At 34.3% G+C, this 20,314-nt stretch overlaps 4 protein-coding genes and 1 non-coding gene across 6 annotated transcripts; 1 reads left to right on the top strand and 4 right to left on the bottom strand.

The window, feature by feature from the left end:
- Positions 1–61: 61 nt before the first annotated feature.
- On the bottom strand, positions 62–133 carry Trnae-uuc. The gene has a single exon. It is a non-coding gene; the product is annotated as a tRNA-Glu (tRNA).
- Positions 134–441: 308 nt separating this feature from the next.
- On the top strand, positions 442–2,414 carry LOC116339863. The gene is made up of 3 exons (XM_031765938.1): positions 442–608; positions 741–2,004; positions 2,076–2,414. Exons 2-3 carry the CDS (start codon positions 751–753, stop codon positions 2,412–2,414), a joined length of 1,593 nt encoding a protein of 530 aa, XP_031621798.1. The 5' UTR covers positions 442–608; positions 741–750.
- A 1,285-nt stretch (positions 2,415–3,699) lies between these two features.
- LOC116339429 (transforming growth factor-beta-induced protein ig-h3) lies at positions 3,700–15,425 on the bottom strand. Of its 2 annotated transcripts, none has more exons than XM_031765291.1 (10): positions 15,290–15,425; positions 14,806–15,004; positions 11,919–12,082; positions 11,647–11,815; positions 6,293–6,475; positions 5,890–6,166; positions 5,312–5,822; positions 4,660–5,246; positions 4,232–4,580; positions 3,700–4,174 (listed from the first exon to the last, which is right to left on the bottom strand). In XM_031765291.1, exons 2-10 carry the CDS (start codon positions 14,871–14,873, stop codon positions 3,870–3,872), a joined length of 2,613 nt encoding a protein of 870 aa, XP_031621151.1. In that variant the 5' UTR covers positions 14,874–15,004; positions 15,290–15,425; the 3' UTR covers positions 3,700–3,869. The 2 variants fall into 2 exon arrangements, with proteins under 2 accessions (XP_031621151.1, XP_031621153.1); XM_031765293.1 differs by having other exon boundaries at positions 15,216–15,410.
- Positions 15,426–16,240: 815 nt separating this feature from the next.
- LOC116339807 (eukaryotic translation initiation factor 4E-like) lies at positions 16,241–17,733 on the bottom strand. Its single transcript, XM_031765863.1, has 2 exons — positions 17,513–17,733; positions 16,241–17,356 (listed from the first exon to the last, which is right to left on the bottom strand). The coding sequence occupies exon 2, from the start codon at positions 17,331–17,333 to the stop codon at positions 16,683–16,685; it is 651 nt and encodes a 216-aa protein (XP_031621723.1). The 5' UTR covers positions 17,334–17,356; positions 17,513–17,733; the 3' UTR covers positions 16,241–16,682.
- Positions 17,734–17,830: 97 nt separating this feature from the next.
- LOC116339806 (ribonuclease Z, mitochondrial-like) lies at positions 17,831–20,239 on the bottom strand. The gene is made up of 6 exons (XM_031765862.1): positions 19,583–20,239; positions 19,329–19,515; positions 19,189–19,266; positions 18,866–19,129; positions 18,463–18,766; positions 17,831–18,401 (listed from the first exon to the last, which is right to left on the bottom strand). Exons 1-6 carry the CDS (start codon positions 20,181–20,183, stop codon positions 17,931–17,933), a joined length of 1,905 nt encoding a protein of 634 aa, XP_031621722.1. The 5' UTR covers positions 20,184–20,239; the 3' UTR covers positions 17,831–17,930.
- Between the last annotated feature and the right edge of the window lie 75 nt (positions 20,240–20,314).

Below are 20,314 nucleotides of genomic sequence, written 5' to 3'. Positions count from 1 at the left end.
TCAAAGTCCACATCAATATGAAATGATTTTAGAATTGAATTTAAAAAGCGAAAAAAAATAATTCCCCTACCGGGAATCGAACCCGGGCCTTCTCGGTGAAAGCGAGATATCCTAGCCACTAGACCATAGAGGAGATACATGTAAAGTAGCTAGTTGCTTTCATATCCCGTTGGTATTGAATGTTTTCAACGTGTGAATGACTTTGACTACCCAAGATCTCTTGAATTGAAATGTGCTCGCATCTTATACTAACAATAGTTGGTATAAACAACTATCGCACCAACCGATTTTGTTTACAATAAAACTTTGCTTTGTTTTCAACAGGATTTCTTGAGAATTATATGAGAGTGTTTGAAGCGTGGTTTGGGCGATCAATTGGTTTTATTGTCATTTCAAAAACGATTTTATGTGTTTGGAATGCTGTTCCCTGTGGAATGGATATATTCACAGTTGGTTTTGTGACTGTCTTTGTTTTAATTTCGAAATAACAGAGTGTTGATAAAATTAACTGTGAATATTCCAACAACATTTCGATCGGCAAAATATTTGATGTCACATTGGAAATAAATTTCATCATTCGATCTAGAATACAGAGTCACTTTGTTGAGGTAAGAGGTGATATTTATAATGCGTTCTCCATTACTGTTTCATTTAATTTGTGATAGAAGTGTTTATATCTCATTGTGTTTGTGATCTTTGCTATATTTGGTGTATTTTTTTCTTTAATTTTTGTACAATAGATCTGTCACGATGAGAAGAAAGAGAGCCAAGAATGGGCGCAGTGCGTCGTTGAAGATGACTCTAAATCAAGTGCTGCGGGAAGAGTATCGTGCGCCATTCATCGATCAGGTCACATACTGGTGCCTTTCGGCCACAATGATTACGACTCTGGCGTCATTACTGTTCTTGTTCAAAGCAAACAAAGCCTTTGACGATGAAAATGTTCGATTTTTTAAAGGTGAATCCGATGAATACACGAATGATGAATTCAATAAATACGTGAATGGTGTAATTGGTGAATGTTTCACCTCGGTATTACAAGAAAATTACCACAAATTACCGCTTGCATTTCGACGAACTGTGGAGCAAGCATGTCCTGATTTTCTTCGTCCAGAAAATTGGCCAGCTCGCGAGGGCATGGGGAATGCATTCAATCATCTCATCACTCAGTACATAACAAACGTGAAAAATAACATCAGAGTATGGGCATTCAGTCGCATCAAGAAATTTTTCACGCTAAAGCGCTACGAACTGAATTTGAATCGACAAGGAAATCTCATCACTGAATTGGATGTAAAACGTGCGACGAAGATCGTAATGTTCCAGAGTAGAGTCGAGAGAAACGCGAACATCGATCTTCTATTAAACGAAGCAGTAGGCATTGGATTGCCAATCAATGTACACTTCCAGAATCTCATTCGTGATCGCTGGTTCCAAACCATCCCAATATTTATAAACATTCAGCGACAAATTTTCGATTTTCACGCAAAATATGAAATGTTGAAACAACGCTGGTTCCATTATCGACGCGATCCGAACAATAATGTCATGCCGACCACTCCACTCCCGCCAAAAATAAAAAATTTCTTAGTAATTCCAGTCCACGATTTCGATATGAAACATATCCGCATCGATATCCATCTTTTTTATTCAATTGCGAGCAAATTTGGAGCATTGAAATTGGCAAAAGGAAAACGCGGTCAGCCAATAAACATTGAAAAAACTGAATACGATAGCAATCCAGCTATCTATTGGGATTTAATATTTGACCTGCCAAAAATTTCGAAACTTGGAAATGGTAAGGAATTCGATTTTGCTGTGGCAACCGATAGTGTGGCAGTTTCGTTATGTTTCGTGAAGCCTGAACGCAATACACCAGAACTTGATAACAACACCATCAAAGAGAAGTACAATAATTTTGAGTTTGATTATGTGCTTGGAATCGATCCAGGAGTTCGTACATGGAACGCCACCGTTCGCAAACACGTTCGATCCGGCAACGAGGTAAGAAACAATAAATTCATTGTTTATTTATCATTTGTTTACTTCTATGATTTTTTGTTCGTAAATCTCAGGAAAACATCACAATTGATGGTCCAAAATACCATTTCAAAGCGAAATATGGCAAACGCAAGCGTAAATTCGATCAATGGACTGAATTGTTGCAAAAACAACGGGAGCTCGACTATAAACGCTATGCATTTTTTCCATCGCCGAAAGGACGTTCACATTGGATGTGTTACATCGCTTATTATGTGAAAATGATGAAACCAGCTATGGCGGTGTACACAACAAGAAAGTTTATTCGACTCCGTCTCGATAAATACATCGAAGAGAATCGGGCCAGTGACAAAATCGCGGCATCACTGACGAAAAAAAGTCGGCGCTCGTTTTTATTGGTGCAGCTCAAATAGCTCCAAACTCACCAATTGGTATTAAAAAGCGATTGCGATGCCCGGGATTACGACGACTATTGAACAGTTTCAAGAAGTTGGGAAATTGTATTGTACGATTGGTCGACGAATACAATACATCGCAAACTTGTGCAAAATGTTTCCGGCCATTCGATCGACGAACCAAAAGCGATCGATACAAAGTTTGTCAGCATTGTATTCCAAGTGAAGATGAGACATCGCAATGGAATTTACCGAACGTGATTATCACCATGAAAAGCAACCGAGTGTACCAACAATTGCGTAAATATGCAGTTGATTTTGTTAATCGATTGAATGCAGCCAACCCAGATCATATTCCAGTGGATTCAGATGGTTTAGTGTCAAAACTTCAAGTATGTTTCAAAAACTGGCAACTAAACACTGGCATTTGGAAAGATGATCGAGCTCCATTTCAATTGAAAACTGTTTGGCACCGGGATATCGTTGCAGCCAAGAACATCATGTACAAAGGTGAAAAAATATCACTGAAATTAAAAATGTTTAAGAATGTTTTGGCTAACAATTTGTTGTTTACGATTTTGTTTTTAGGTCTTTGTACGGTGTTGGGATTGGACATTCATCCGCAACTATTGAGACCACAGAATCAAAATGCTGCCGTACAAAATCAAGCAGCTGACGATGAGGATTCCAGTGACGATGAGGACTACGTTTATGTTCTCGATGTTTCCGATGACGACCAGTTTTAATTACATGTAGCATTAAGATTTCTTTTTAAATAATATTATTGTAACGTTTTGTTACTATGCTGGGCTTGAGTTTTGTGGCCTTGACCGAAGTACGGGCAGTTCGGTATATAAAATAACCCGTAGGTGAGTATCATTTATTGAACTGAACCGATAGTATATTGATGTTGATTCATACTTACTAACTGAGTTTATTTTTTCTCTTTTTTCTTTCCATTGCGACGTTGAAAATGACTGAAACTACACTCAAACCCGACCCCAATATTGACCGTCAACATATGCCCGATAATGGATGAATTTGCCACAACAAATGTTTTTTGGGTAGAGGAGATATACGTAAATATGCTTCAGTGCAATCGCAAACTCTTCTAAATCTATAAATATAATTTGTGGAAATATTTCATTGATATAAAATATTAGACTGAAAATCGCACATCGCAGAAGCCATGGTATAAAAATAAATTTCCTCAAATCTACAGAAAGTCATATTTTCATGGTTATTATTACGTCTATTACAATAATTCCTAGATAAAGGAAAATCTTCAAATAAAAGACACACATTTAAATTATATTACTTTATTTGAGACGTTTATATCAATTTCGTTCTGTCATTTCTTATGATGTATCAAATTGTCTTAATTGTAATTGATTTTTCATTTAAATATTTGAGTAGTTTGTTTATTGTCAGTTAAATTGGCTGTATGTGTGCACAACATAGGCTTTTGCTTAATCAGCGGAAAGTAAAGAAATCGTGAAATGGTGTCTTTGGAACAAGAGGTAAGTATGGAGATTCATGGCTGTGACTGTCACTTTCGGTGCGTCTAGCGGGAGCGCGTTGAAGTTGCTTTGGATTGATCACATCGTTAATTTCATGAATGATGCCATTCTTTGCGAGGATATCGCATTTTGTAACGCCGGCATTTTGGATCTTTGGTCTTCGATCGCGGTTCAATCGCAAATCAACATCATTGATGGTCTTCACAAGTCGAACGAATGGCCATTCCGATGAAACAATACCAGCACAGCAAAGTACATCTAAAGAATAACATTTGAATTATCAATTGCACCCCAATATTATTAAATGTAACTTACCTTCGATGATGTGCGATTTGACGAGGTTTTCCAATTTCTTTGTGTTGCCATCATTTCTAAGTTCGTCGAAATATTCCTTGACTTCAGTGAAAACGTCGTTCTTTGGCACCAATACGGTCAATGTACCATTTTCATTCTCCAACAACGAGGTAAGATTTGCTGACTCAATAAATTCGACAAACATGCTATATTGTTCATTTGCTTTGAGTGCTTCCATCAAATTGCTGGTTGGTGGAGTCAATGGTTTATCAACTTGATGCAAAACCGATCCACAGCTATCATCATCAAAATGTACCAAACGAGCACAGTTAATCGTAGCACGATTGAAAACATTACTGAATAAGCTATGCTGTAATTTGTAAAGCAAAAAATAAATATTATTGTTTTGAAGAAAAAGTCGACGTTTTCTTTTCAGAGTTTTTACATACCGTTGAGTACAAATTAACACGAACTTTATCGCCACTTTCGGTGTCCAATGAACGTTCAGACAAATCGCATGTTTTGATCAATGGTTTTGCGATGTGATATTTAAGGAATTTGGTTAATTCTTCGTTGCCTTTCAATGAGTCTGGATCCGAATCGATTTTCTTCACCCATTCGTTCGATTCCAAAGCAGCATCAGTTGGTGCGAATACCGAAACATTTTCATATGAGTCGATGAGATCGTCAATTCCATTCAATTGAATCAAAGTCTTGAAATAAGTTAAATTACGTGATTCAAGCATTGAAGTTAATGGCATTGATGAATCGGTTTCCAAAATCGAGTCAACGATGTGCATAACACCATTTGTAGCCATAATATCAGTTTCGGTAATTTGTGATTTGCCATTGATAACAATATTTTTGCTTTCGGCCAAATCTTCAGCCTCTGATGGTGATTCTGATGATGCTTTTGGTGTTACAATACGTTCCAAATCCATGCGCTCGCCCATTGTATTAATGGCACTCGTTTTGGCACCTTCGACAACAGCAACCGAACAGAATGTCATATCCAAAATATGATTCTTAAGAATATCTATTGATAAAAAAGAAAATAAATAAATGACCTCTTTTGAACCTTACCAACGGCACTATACTTACTCAATGCGCATCCCTTGCCATCTTTAATTGTTCGTCGTACATGTGGATCTAATTTTTCGAATGCTTTATCGGTGGGCGCAAACAAGGTGAATTGTTTGTCCTTGTTCTCCAATTGTTTTGCCAAATCGGTTCGGTCCAAAACTGTTTGCAAAACAGCCATATCACTGCGTTCACGAACCAATTCCATCAAAGACTTTGTGACTGGCAACAATACACGATCAACAACATGAACAATTCCATTTTCCGCTTCCTGGTCAGCTTTCGAAATTGGTGCACAGTTTGCTGTGTATCGGTATGGGCTTTCGTCTTCTTCACGATGGCCTGGTGGACGTGGGAAAATATTCATACGAATGGTGGCGTTGTCATACGCAGTCACCAATAATTGTTCGTTTTCAACGTCTTCGATGTTAACAATTTCGGGCACAATATGATTCATGATGATTGATTTTGTAGTTAGGCCAGATGGTGAGGCTTGGCGACGTGCACGTGATCCAGGCAGAACAACAAGATTCTATACAACATAAAGTGTTAATTATACAAGAAATTGAAATTAAACTTATTTCCAAGTCGTGTCATACCGATTCTAAGAGCTGTTCAGCGAATTCAGTGAATGTGGCATCATTTGGTAAGAAAAGTGTAACATTTTTGCGAAGTTCATCATCGATATCGTTCTTTTGTGCGCTGCGAATGAATTCACGTCCATTCAACCGTTCTGATGTTTCAATCAATGAACGCAAATGAAGCTCTTCACATGGCATATAGATGTTAGCCGATTTTGAATTCTTTTTGCGTCCATAGCCACGGCAACATTGTTGAGTCACCGACTTTGTCTTTTTGCGTCCATCTTCATCGACACTGCAAATAAAGAAAATGCCAAATAACAGTTTTTTTTTTAATTAACCAAAAGAAACAGTTACACCTTTTAAAAAAAGAATGAAATTGCAATAGAAATAATAAGAGACAGTTCTTTCATATACTTACACCGTTTTGCAGGTACGTTTGTTGGCCTTTTCGACACAAGTGTTAAAACTAAAATGGAATCCGCCAGTTATCGATGTCGATGATGATTCGCGAGTTTCGGTGCTTTCGTCCGTTTTTTCGGTGGACGCAGCTGGTGTGTTCCAGTCACTTATTTCTTCCTTACGTTCAGTGCACACATTGGGTCTGAAATAATTAGAAACAAAACAAAAAATCATTCATTTAGTTAGCGCATGGTATCAATTTCAAAAATCCGATTTGAATATATGGTTTTTGTTTCGCAATATGATGATGTAACAGCTGTTTTGCTTGATATAATTATGCAAAAATCTGGCATTTTTCTGCAGAATTAACAGAGGCTTTATTTATTTTCTGTGGTATACGATCAAAAAGAAGATTTTACAGACAATGCTTGAAATTCATAAGAGGTTGATGATCTTGAATACAGATCTCAGACCAAAATAGCAGATAATGTAATTTGTTCACATCTTCTAAACAATGTTGAAAATTTTGTTTGTGTGAGAGACCGACATCAAAATTTTAATAGCATAACGGAAAGTCATTACAGTGCTAATTCATCGTATAAACACAACAAAAGCTTGAAAAAAAAATGTATCGCATTCGTCAGTTATGTCTCTGGCAATGAACGCAACAAAGTGAAAATGATTTCACTATTGGTGCGACTACTTTGTAAAACCACAACTGTTGTTGTTGTTGTCGTCGTCAATATGTGAATGTGCGTTGTAAATATGTTTGCGGTTTATAGTTTTTAGCTTCACAAATTGGTTAGATATTGTACAATGCACTGAAAGGTGCACAAACTGTCAATAAAGTATAAATAAAATGTGCTAATTTTATTTTTTTACAAAAGCAAATACGATGAGCATTAATAAGAAACCGTTATGGCGTTTGAAGCTTGAATTTGTAATCTTAGGCAAAATGTGTTTTTTTCTATCTTCCATTTCACAAAGTGCAAATGGATGTCGCTATTACAAAAGAATCGAATGCTGTTCGAATGTGTATGCGGTTTTTTTTATTATCACGCTGGAAGGTTCTTGAACATTTCATTTCATTAATTATTATTTACCAACGAGATACCGTTGAACAATATAAATCATTTAAGTATAGAAAGCCCATTAAAAAATCCCAAGCAAACCAGTTTCTGCTTCAAAGAAAAAAACAATAATCTTCTTATTGTAACGAAAAGCGCGCCGTTGAGATTAAAATTCGGTTGTTCAAATTAAATTTTCTATTTCAATGCACTTTCATAGCAACGCGATGATTAATAAGAAGTTTGCGTGACTCACACATCAGTCAATGCCCTGATTTCACTGCAACTATTGTTTCTCTCTCTCTCACCTCTCATTTTAGAAAGACGATAAACAAATACCGATTCATTTGAAAACTTTCGAAGAAAGCGTTCATTCAAATTTCGGTTTCTATTTTTTAATAGGTATTGAACTTTGAAACACCAAACACCAAAAGTGATTATCTTTCACTTGGCCATTTAATGACTATTGATAAAATTTCTTGTGGATCACAAATGCGATTGGCGCCATTTCTTTGTAATTGTTTTTCTTCAAAAACCTACATTTTCATAAATTGGAATACTTTATGGATTTTATCAGTGCCAGCATCGAATTGATTTATTTTCGAGGTGGAAAAAAACACATTGTCTAGTGAACTGGTTGCCTACTTATTTGCTATCAAAATTATAGCTTTGAAGCTACCTTTCACTGACATACGTCAGAATCGCATTAAATGGCAACGCTGCATTTTTTTCCCGCATCAAATTTCACCTGAACCTTACCAAATCCAAGCGCTTGTTTTGCTGTTTTCAACGATATTTATCTTCCTCATTTACGTTTGCTTACCGAAAAAAATATACATTCATTTCATTGTTTTCATTTGCGTCTCTTTTTCTTCGGCCAAATAAATATTTACATAAATTATTCGTGTGTTTACGCTAATTTTTGGGTTTCGCAATTTTCTCTGACAGAGTTTTTTTGGTTCTGATTGAAGCCATCACCAGAGCTTGTCATAAATAAGACGCAAGTACCAAATCATGATCGTTGTGAATGTGTGCATTAAGACAATTTGATTCGGTCGCTGCTGAGCATGGAATGAGCCAAGTAATAATTGATTAATTGCTATGGCTAATGTTATTAATGAATTCCATGCTTGTGCTATTAAAGAAATTGTAGAGCAGCAGCGAGAGAATACTGATTTCAATCAGGGTATTATTATTTTCATATATTAAATTATCATGATTTCGCATCGGTTTAACCTCTTGAAATTTGTGCGACTTACAGTTGTTTTGATGATGCGATTATTTAAAAAAAAAGAAAATGCAGAGTCTGCATGGACATTTTTACAATACATTCACTGAATGCCATTCAGCCACCATAGAGCATGAAAAAGCAACAAATTTTACAAAAATACACTTTTGAAAAGATTTCTGTCCACCATGCTACTTGAGCAGACAATATATTTGAATTTTGTCATCTGGATATTTCAGCTCATCTGGATAACGTTAAGCGATGATATGGAGTGAAAAAAATAGAAGTGATTGTTGTATGTTGTAGGTATAAAAATACTACCATAACTATAACAATCACTTCTATTGTTTTCATTTCGTATCATCGCTTAACCTTATCCAGATGAGCTAAAGTATCCAGATGACAAAATCCAAATATATTGTCTGTACTTGAGACTCATTGAAATGAAACGCATAGTCGAAATCGAGCTAATTTTAAACTCAAAATAAAGCGTTTAAGCCGAAGCGAAATGGCCTGTTTTTAAATATATAAACAAAAAGGTTTAATTGAAAATATATGTTATTCGCTTGCGATATACAAAGTTTGAGAAATAATTTTAATTTTATTTCCATTTAAACGGAAATTGTTTAATTGTATAAAATGCGCGATTGAGCAACGATCCGCATTGAAGTTCAAGGCTATCAAGTAAACATTATTCAATTATTATTGTATTTAACTTTGAACTGTGTCTATATGGTCGCATTCGCCTTATGCATGTAATTGAATTAGTTAATTGAATTCTATAATGAACACATGTGTTCACTCTATGCATAAAGCTTATTTACATAAATCGATTTGCTTCCTCTTTGCACAGTCCTACCAACGAAATCAATGTTGATCTTCGAAGCAAATGACTACTTTTTCCACAAATTAGAACACGTTATCACATGTGTCGATGTGCTTATAATTAATCCGTAAATAGTGTGAAACGAACATAATAATGATCGATTCGCATTAATTAATAAAGAATAGCTATAATTCTATATAGCTATCATACATAAATGTCCATACGATTTTACATTTCAAATTGTTTTTTCTTTTCTTTTCTTTTTTTCTTCAAAAAATAACATTGTATAAACATGACAGTGATATCAAATGTTGATAGTGTCAGTTATTTTTATTACTCTTTTGCTCTTTTGATAACTGAAACCATTCGACGTGTCCAGTTATGGCAAAAACGAGCGATTGCCTTACAAAATATGCGTCGATATGAAGACGTGGAGGTTGAGAACGGTATTTTTTTATTGTTTGTTTTTTTTTAGAAAAGTTTTATTTTGATTAAGAGATCAATTTCTCGGAACTAAAAGAGAGAACGAAAGATCTCCGACCCAAATGAATTGCGAATGTAATCGCACGAATCAAATGTTCTAGAACGAAAAACTGATGGCGTTACTAAACGTGTCAAATGAGATAAATGCTGAATAATTTCATAGAACATTTAAAACTCAATTAACAAAAGGCAAATTGTTGGCATGTTTTGCATTTGGCACTGTAAATGAATCATTTGTAATTCATTTGTCTATTTAATTGCTTCATTTGTGCGAAAAATCGGAGTTGTATACAAAAAGAGTTATTATTTAGTCGCAAACAGTAACGACAATTGTGAATAGATCGCATAAAATGGTATGGATGGCACGAATCACACTACAACAATAGATTGTCCGATTACATTCGATCAACCGTCGTGTTTTCAGCATTTTTATTAGAGAATTATCTTTGGAACGTGGCAACGCTAACAAAGAACTGAAACAGAATAATGAAATAAATTCATAATTGAAATCACGTTTCATATCTATTATTAATATTGAATTTTATTATGTCTGCAATGTCACCGCCGGTATTCTTCAATTGAGAATACGATATAGTGAGAAGAATATTTTGCTCGTGTTTTCCATTGAATTATAATACACAACACAAAGTCCATTACCAAATGGACGTCGATGGAAGTAAACAATTTAAAAATAGGCTACGATTTTCGATGATATTGTTGTGATATTTTGCGTAAAAATACATTTGCCGGTCTTCGATTGAATTGAATTTATTCGAATCAAACGATAAAGGTGTTTTGATTGAAAAGGTTAAATATAACTTAGAATTTGCATTCGATCATGTCGACTTGCAATTTCTAATTGTTTATGTATTGGTTTTGTCGCTATTCTAAATAAACATATCGCAAAAAAAAGTGAGACGCAAAGTAACTTGTCGTTGAATAATGTATGCGATGTGAAAATTTTCTATTTTCATTGTTAGTCAATTGTTTTAAGAAATACAGTGAAAAACACAAATGAAGACGTTTCGATACGGAGGCGATCTTTTTTTTTTCATTTATTGTTTAACAAACAATATTATTATCGCTTGTAAATCACACGTTTTCTATTGAATTATGCGCGAATCATTCATACATTAACATACATGGACAATTAATCAAATTCACTAGTCGAGGTTGTATTAATAAACTCAACTGCACTTTGTGATAAATCAACAAATAACAAGATTTTCTTGTCTCTTTGTGATTATGTTTTATATTTAAATGTGATTGTAATATCATATTGAAATGTATTGAAAACAATTCAACATTCGTTCGCATTAATCACTCAATTTTATGAGTGAAAAATGAGCTAAAGACTGTAACATACGACCGTCAAACGTGTCACTGATACAGTCATACATAGGTTTTTATATTTAAAAGTGCTAATTAGAGATGTAAATGCGCACTTCAAACGGAGAAACTGAAGATGCCAAGTTTTGCTATTAGGAGCACATCATGATGTGTTCACAATCACTTTATGCACATACCAATTTATTTTAAAAGAGAACGAGAAATTTCCAAGCAATCAATGGAATATGCGACTAATTATGATTATCAAGTGCAATAATTTCAAAAACACAATGAGAAGTCATTAAAAGGCGATTTGATAAAGTAATGTCTGCCATTAAATATAAACTAATTGAAAACACAAAAAAAGCCTCACTAATAATCTATTTATCAGCTTAAGTAGTTTTAATGGAAAAGTTTTTCAAATGCATATAAAAACTTACCCTCTCCACCATGGAATCGATTGAGGAACGTCAAAACCGGGGAAACCAAGATTGAATACATTGAAGAATGGACTAAAAAATGGATCAATTGGTCGATTGAATGAGATACTGTCACCGCCGCTGATGCTTGGCTTCGATTCACCAATCGTTCCTGACACAACATCCAAACCTATGTAATTGACGAGTAAAGGTCACAACGAATTAGACATGTGTAAAATAACATTTATGCATGTCATGATGAACGCGTAGCATTAATTTATGTAAATACACACCTAATGGTGATTCGGAACTATCTTTAGAATCATCGTCTTCTTCGCTGCTTTCGACTCCTTCTCGTCGTGTTGCCGATTTTGGAAACAATCGTTTTGGTCCCATGAAACCATAGATCGATTCATCTGGTTCGCGCCAACCATAATTCAAGTCACGACGTTCATCTCTGTTGAATAAAAAAAAAATAACATTGAACAAATTTGTAAAAAAATCCACTCAATTTCAGTCTCGCTTCTTCTTTTCTTTTCGATCCAAGCACGTAAACAAGTACGCACTATATTATGTGCGAATAATTGCATTTTATTTCAATGCGTAAAAACATCGAAACGAGGAAATAGAACGCAAACAAAACAAAAGCCAAGCCGTCTCATAAATTCACCAAAAAAGAAACCATTGCAATTGATGTTTTGTTTGGAAATAACGCAAATAAAATTCAACCAACAATAAAATTGTCGTCATTGTTTTGTGCTAAAAAAAATGCCAACATTCTCATTTAGAATCGGCCAGATCATGTTAAAAACCGTTGAAAATATTCATAAAAATGGATGTGGCAACACCGTTATCTTTCTATTTATATTGTTTTATTTCATGTGGTTGTCATCGTTCCGGTGACCTGGCCAGACTGACTTTATGAACTCTTTTGTTCCGCATATTCATCAACATTTTCAGTATGACCGTGGTACAAACGCTACCTTTTAGTCCAAATGTTTGTTTAGTTGGAAAATAGAAAAAAAATTCCGCTTTCGCATATATTGAACAAACATGGTCGGTCAACATAAATAATTTCACCAAGAAATTTCTTGGGTTATGCATTATATACGCACCGTCTAGCTGTGTGTTTTTGTTGCTGTTATTGTTTATATGCATATAAACTTGAAATTCAACGGAAAAATGCAAATCAACATTAAATACGATTCAAAGAAGTGAAACAATAGGGATATAGACCCCAAAAACGGCCATCACTTTTTGTCATTCGGAATACGTTTTTCGGATGCATATTCAATACAAAATGATGCGCAATGACGAATCGTGTTGGTCAAAAGACAATAGAAATAAGTGTTTTTGTTCGGTTGTATAGAATCATTTAGTCTTTCTTGCGCGAAGTGAATGTTTGAATTTTAAACAAATGTAAAAGTAAATTTGTGAACGTATTTAATGCTGATGAACAGATGAAAAGAGAATTTTTTTGCGTCTTATTTTTTTAAAGAGCCAAGCCTAGTATGACAGCAACACTATTCGTTGAAAATATCACACCCGACATATACACCATTCAAAACATCAATTCAATGCTTACGTTTTTATTTATGCATCGTAAATAATGGGAGACGAGTTTAAGCGAGAAAAACACACACAGTTAAATACATCGATGGCATCCAGTAATTGAACTACAAATTGTTCCACAATCATTGTATTTAATTGTAGTTTTACTCCATTGACTATGCAATAGAATGTTTAAATGTTTGTTCGATTTTTGACATTTCCTTCTTTTTGTTGATGGTTTTTATTCTTCCGTGAATAAAAAAAAACATATGACTCAAGATGCAAATTTACCTTCACACTTGATGCAACATTATTATTTTATGTAGACTCATAAAACTCATACACAGATGTCTTGCTTGACCTTTGTTGTTCTGTGTTTATCAGATCAAATTGCGCATGCGCAATTTCGAATGAAATAAAGAAGAAAAATCCAGAAAAATCATTCATACACACAAATTCAATGTTAATTCAGACTTTTTTGGTCGTCTTTACACGTGCAACCATAAAAATAACTGACCAGAACAACTTTGGTGCTAACAAAATAAGTAATCTCTCATTATCAAATTAAACGCGATGCCATATGTATGTGGGTTTTTTTGTGCAAAGTGTCTGTTTTCAAGAATGTTCCATGGCTTATCTAGACGTATATTCAGACGACTTACACACATTGAGAGAGAGAAAAAGAAGAGTTAGAGATAGAAAGAGGGTGAGATGTAGAGGGAAAAGCCGTACAATTTGCACATCAATGCTAAGCGTTTTGCGCAAAGCGTTAAATATACAACATCATAATTTGGAAATCAAGCCCATTAGTGCTCTGACGATCGTATGTACCAAGTATCGCGCGTTGAAATTCAGTTTGTGGAACGGAAGAGCTTTATTTATGCCATAGAATAAAGCATATTATGGCTAATAAAGATTTTGATCGTGCTACAACACTTCTTCACACATGCATGTTCAATTGCTCCATGGTACCACAGTTTTTATTTATTTATTTCATTTTCATTTATTTGGCCGTTTTGTGGTTTCGTGGGTGCTTCATGCATACTTGATTTGTTTGTTGAAATCGCTGCTCAATGCTTTGTCTTGATGACAAATGTTATTTGCCAAATGCAAATTTCACGTTCGAAAGTCGCAATTTGATTGGATTGGATCCAATTTTAGTGAGCAAAATTTGGTGAAAGATCTGATGTAAATGAATCAATTGTCAGTGAATGGAACGAAAAAACGCCCGGAATTAATTTTGTTAAGAGAGAGAGATGATATCATCACAAGTAGTGAATTGTCGTTGCAAAGAGAAAATACGCAATACATGGTATGTCCAAACTTGAACAAAAAAAAGAACGAGGTTTTATGGTCAAAATAAATTGTCGAACCTGAAACGCAATTATTATTCTATTTTTGTCTTTCGTTCGTTTTTTTTTTGCAGTTGTTACTTAAAGCATTACTTGAGATGACACACAGACCCTCTGACATTTAATTACATCGGCAGTGCTTGTTGTATGGTTCAAAATTAAAAAAAACCAGTACTACAACTTCAAATGGTTCTTTTGAAGCAACTTACAAGTTATAGTAGTTTGAAAAAGAAAACATAAATAATAACATACAACAAATTTTATTATGTATACTTACTCGAACTCCAAGCCAAATGCCGTACAGGCAAATAACGCAATGGCCAAGAATGTTAAGATGCACCTCATTTTCCACAGATGTGCACGAAACAAATCAAAAATTGTTGTTCTCTTCGGAATGGAAAATTCCCACGAAACAATTCAAAACAACAACAAAAAATTGTCTATTGCTCAATGTTCGTTGTTTGTCGAATGTAAAACTGGTGACGGAAATCGAAAATTACAAACAAATTAGATTTCAAAATATGTTTCACTGTATTCTGCTTTGAAAAAAAAAAATGCCAACTCTATGTCTGGACAATTTAATGGATATGAATGATGTGTTGGCCTCTTTTCACTAAAAAAAAATCGTTGATTTACACTTCAAAGAACGAGAGAAAATTGTATGTTGAAGCAAAGTTAAAAACTCACAATCTCTCTTTCTTCGTCGATGTTCGTTTCTCAGGTTAAAAAAAATCGTATTAAAACAAAATAACAATAATAACCTCTACGTCTTTTTATTATGATTCTCTCGTTGCTTCCTTCGCTTAGTTTTGGCTTTAGCACTGTCAATCGCACCGAACTTCGTTCTGTTCTCGTTCAATGTCTTATAAATACTGAACTATTCAAAGTATTGGCCGGCACATTTATATGAAACGCAACTAGTTCAGACAACCGCTCGACAGTGTACAGTGTACTCTCTCTTTTGTATTTGTTTTTATTTGACAGAGCTCTTTGTCGTTATTGTCAGCGTCGATGTGTTAGTGAGATATGACGATGTATGCTAAATTTAAAATTATACGCTTGGTGTAAAACATATGTTATGTTTGTTATGATGAACACATTTACCAATGCAACAGCAGCTGATTTTTTTTTCGCTCAATTCAAAGATAGGGACAAACTTGTAAAGACCTTCTTTTATTATGAGTCACTTGTTTTTCAAAAATATACTCCAAAGTACAACACTATAACTTTTTTTGGTAAACAATTATTTGTTTTTTCCTTTTTTATGCTCGATCACATTGTGGAATAATTTGGAACGTTCTATCAACGAACGCGATCGTATTATTTCGCCGACTTTCCCCAACTTTTTCTTTGCGATTTATTTGGGCATACGTGGACTCAACAGTTTTGTTTTTCTCGAATAATTTTAAGTGATACCCTTTTATCTCTTATTGGCTTGACTTTCTTTTGATTGACACGATCATATTTAACTTATAATTGAATATACTTGCCTTATATTAGCACCACGTCATCTCATTTTAAAGAGAAATATTTTTTAACTAAACCGACCAATACCACGCGCAATACTAATTCAATACACAAATAATGATTCAGTATGAAATGATACACATGCGTGCAAGCTCCATTTACTTTATGTTTCAGAATAATAATAATCTTAATGCAAGTAATTATTCTTCAACGATATTTTTTTCGAACAAAAAGCCATTTAATAATTAAGTAGTCACATCTGACAAGTGTGTAAAAATACCGTTTATTTAAGCAATTCATTTTGCATTTATAAAAAGAGGCCATTTATCCATAATCTCGAAAACCCTGAACTCTTAACAAATATTAATCGTTTGCAGTTGGATGATATCTTTGTCAGAAAATATGCTTTAAAACTGTATTTGATGAAAGCCGATTTTTTATGCGCATGAATCACAGTTCATTCTGTTTGGTAATATGGTGTATTTTATTCTTTTCTCATTTGAAATGAAAACGAAAGTTTCATTTGGATGACTTTAAATTTGTCAGCATAAATCTTGAAATCTATTTAGCCGTCTTGGTACGGCTGAAAAAAAAAGAAAGATAAACATTTCATTGAAATGACGTTGGTGACTCATTCGGAGTCCTACTTAAAAAAATAATGTTAAAACAATTTTGTAATTGTTTCGTTTAGATTTCAAACAGATTTTTGGACGATGCTCGGCCTGTGGTTTGAGCGTTCCGTTGCGTTTCGGCATGTACTTCGAATGTGATCTTCTGCAGGAATGGGCTCTTATGGCTTAAACTCTTCTTAATGCTGTTACCAATTGCTCGAATTTTGTTTTCCTCATGATGTGATGTCCATACGGCAATTTTAAAACCATATTTGCGAACATTCAATACCACGCCGCACACGTCATCGGTATATTCGAAATTTTCACCGATGAGAAACAATAATACGTCCAACCAAATATCATTTATGCCAGCTGCTCGTGGATCGTTTCGTGTTTTTGATGTATTGGTGACCGTTAGTCGACCACCATTTACATTTTGCGGTGATTCCCACATTGGACGAATGTTATTTTTGAAAAACGAATAATCAACACCACCGATCAATTCCGATGGTTGCTTTATATGGGTGATAAAACTCCAAAAATCTTCAATGGTAGTAACTGTATGAATTTTATTCTGATTTTCTTCCCAAGTTTTCTTGTCATCGGGCAAATAATACCAAAGCGTCCATTTGGAATTCAATGGGTGCTTGATTGTTGCCATATCATCAATATAAGAGTGATTGCCATTTTCATCAAGACCACGTCGACGTTGATTTCGTTCTGACATTTTTGCTGCTGCCAACGTAAAAACTACCAAAATATGAAATTATTTACAGAACAAAAATTAATTAATCATTTTTTTTCGAGCTGATTGTATAGTTTTCTTAAGTGCATTTTTTCCCACTATCATATATCAATGCAACGTTTTGATACATTCCAGAAAATTCGATATAACAAATAATTTACCTAACCCCTGTGTTGTTTGGTTAAAGCCGGTTTTTTGTGAGATCTGCTTTCGTTTGAAAATTTTAACACAAATTGTCAAGAAAATCAATAGTAAAGTCGCAATTAATCATAAAACGATCAGTTTTTTCTTATGTTTATTTAGGATGCTTCGATTAAATGCGTTTTATTTGACGAATTCTTGCTTAACTGAAAATTTGTTTACGGTATAGCCACACAGTGCAAATGTCAAACCACTTGCTGCTATCTTACAAAAATGTTGCCAAAAAATCGCATATCACTGCCATCTTTTGAGAAGAAAACAATTGACACAAGCATATGTCAAGTGAATGAATACGAATACAATTTCTCCTGAGAGAACGAACGTTTATTTCTAATTTTTATATTTTTTGTAATTTTTTTTTTTTTTAATAATCATTGGTCATTTGAATAATTTTTGATATTCCTCGTTGAGTGAACTTAATTTGTGTAAATCGTTTTCAATTAATTCCATAAAATCGAATGCAATGCCAATATTTTTGTATTTGGCACTATCAATGTATGGAAAGCCATTGCCGTATCTAGCACTGAAATGCGTTAGGATTGTGTACTTTGCATTCATTTGTTGGCTTTGTTCGATAGCCTGTGATAGAGTACAATGTTTATTTTGTTCGGCTTTTATTGCAAATTTATCGGGATAGGTTGCTTCGTGAATTAATAATGTAGAATCACGTCCCATCGCTATTAAATTATTACTTATTGTTGTATCACTACTAAACGTTAATTTGAAATTTCCTTGTTGGCCAATTTTCACCGAAAGAGCATAGGTTATATTTGAATGTGGCACTCGACATGTTTGAAGCATATGAACACCCAACTGATTGCAATATCGTTCGGACAACATTTTGGTCATCTGAAAGCAAATTTTCCATTAAAACTCTTTCAATATACGACTAAATAATAAGTATTCATACCAAATTCTCATTGTCGATAAAATAAAGATCATCGTGTATTGGTTCAACGTTATTGTCATAGAAGAATAACCAAGATTTCATATCTGATTTGGGACAAAGCACTAATAATGGCAAACGATTTGATGGTAGATATTTTTTTCGCAATTGTAATAGCTCAATCAAACCGGTATGATGATCATTGTGCATGTGTGATATGAACACACCTCGGATTTTCTGGATAATTGACGGTGCGACTTTTCCATAAAGACGATGTATTTGGGCACAAGTTCCTTCGCCGCAATCAATTAGCATTGAATCGTCCCTTCTGTATAAAGTTTGTTTGAATAAAAAAAATACATTTTTGAAGAGATGAATTTTTCAGTTTGTATCAGAGTCTGTTAGATTGAAATTGTAATTTGCTTACGTTGTGTGAAGAAGAATCGATGTATTATTACGTGTTTTCGTTGGAACAGCTGATACAGTGCCAAGAAACACAATTTTTGGAAAAGTCTTCAAACGATTGATATCAAGGCAGTGGTCAAAATCATAGCTGGTAATATCATTACTGCTTGTCGAATCGTTATCAATTTCACCAGACCCTGTTAGATAGTATTTTGAGAAAATTTGTGAATCACTTTTGTCTTCTTGGCTCAAGTTACACGCCTTTGTCGAAGCATTCAACGGCATTCTAGAATCGATACGAAGTGTGTTATTTATCGGTAGCACAATTTAAAAGTATTAACTTACTTTAAAGCGGGATGGACGTTTTTATCAATTTGATTCAGTTTCAATTGTAATTCATATACTGACCTTAAGCGCGAAAACCTGGAACAAACCACAGTCAATTCAAAATTCTTAACCAAATTACCATTTATATGATATCATACTCATTGTTTCCATTCAAGTACAGATGTTTCTTTGTGTTCAGGTTGGACAAAAGGCGCTTATAACCACTGTATTCAATGACTTTCTTGGCTGAAAAGTGCACAATAATTTCGAATTTCTTGTCTACAACCGCTTGTTGGTGTTTCTCAACGAACGCCTCCAAATGCTGTTTGGTTGGCAGATCAAGAACTATACAAATACAATAGTTTCGTTTTATTAAATCTTTCTGAATCAGTTTATAGAAGCATGCTCGTACCCATAAAATAAGCAGGTACTTCAGATTCGGGTGATTTTATTTCACCCACAAATGTAAGAGCCTCATTCACATCTCTTGGATGTGGATCCATTGTACTCGTTGGATTTGCTTTGATCGATAAGAAATCAATACGTAAAGTATCATCCTCGAAGAAATTCTTTGGATTACAATCAATTGGACGAAAATCTAATTCACTTAAACACGATAAGCATAGTATTCGTTTAATGCATTTGTACAACTGTTTCGGTCCATGAAACATTGGCAACCACCTATGTCGCTTAATTAATTCACTTATTAAACATGAAATGCCGCCAATGCAATTCCACTTATTTTGAGTAAAAAATACGTGTTTTAGATCTGACAATTTCCTACTTTGATCAGAGAAAAGCCGATGAGAGTCTTCACCACAATTGAAAAGATATCTATCCGCATTTTCAACTGATATAGATAATGACGCCTCTTCACTTGGCGATCCGGCACCAATTATATTCAATGCAACGGGTTTTGCTGAATGTTTTCGGCTTGTTTTAGAATCATTCGTAAATTTCCGGTAGAAATTTATTGTTTTAGAATGTCGAATTATTTTACTTAAGTGCTGCATCGTTGAAACAACACTAAAAGCATTTGCTCTTACTAAAAGGCTGAAATTTATTTTAAATTGTCAGATTTGTTTGGTTATGTTTGCTTTTTCATATGTCGCTGTCACTTATTTCGACGTTTAAATTATATAGG

Source organism: Contarinia nasturtii, unplaced genomic scaffold (genome assembly GCF_009176525.2).
Source record: "Contarinia nasturtii isolate CC-2019 unplaced genomic scaffold, AAFC_CNas_1.1 Cnas_scaffold_533, whole genome shotgun sequence".
NCBI lineage: Eukaryota > Metazoa > Arthropoda > Insecta > Diptera > Cecidomyiidae > Contarinia > Contarinia nasturtii.
Note: the sequence above shows the minus strand (reverse complement) of the source record. Positions and strands in the feature narration are given on the sequence as shown.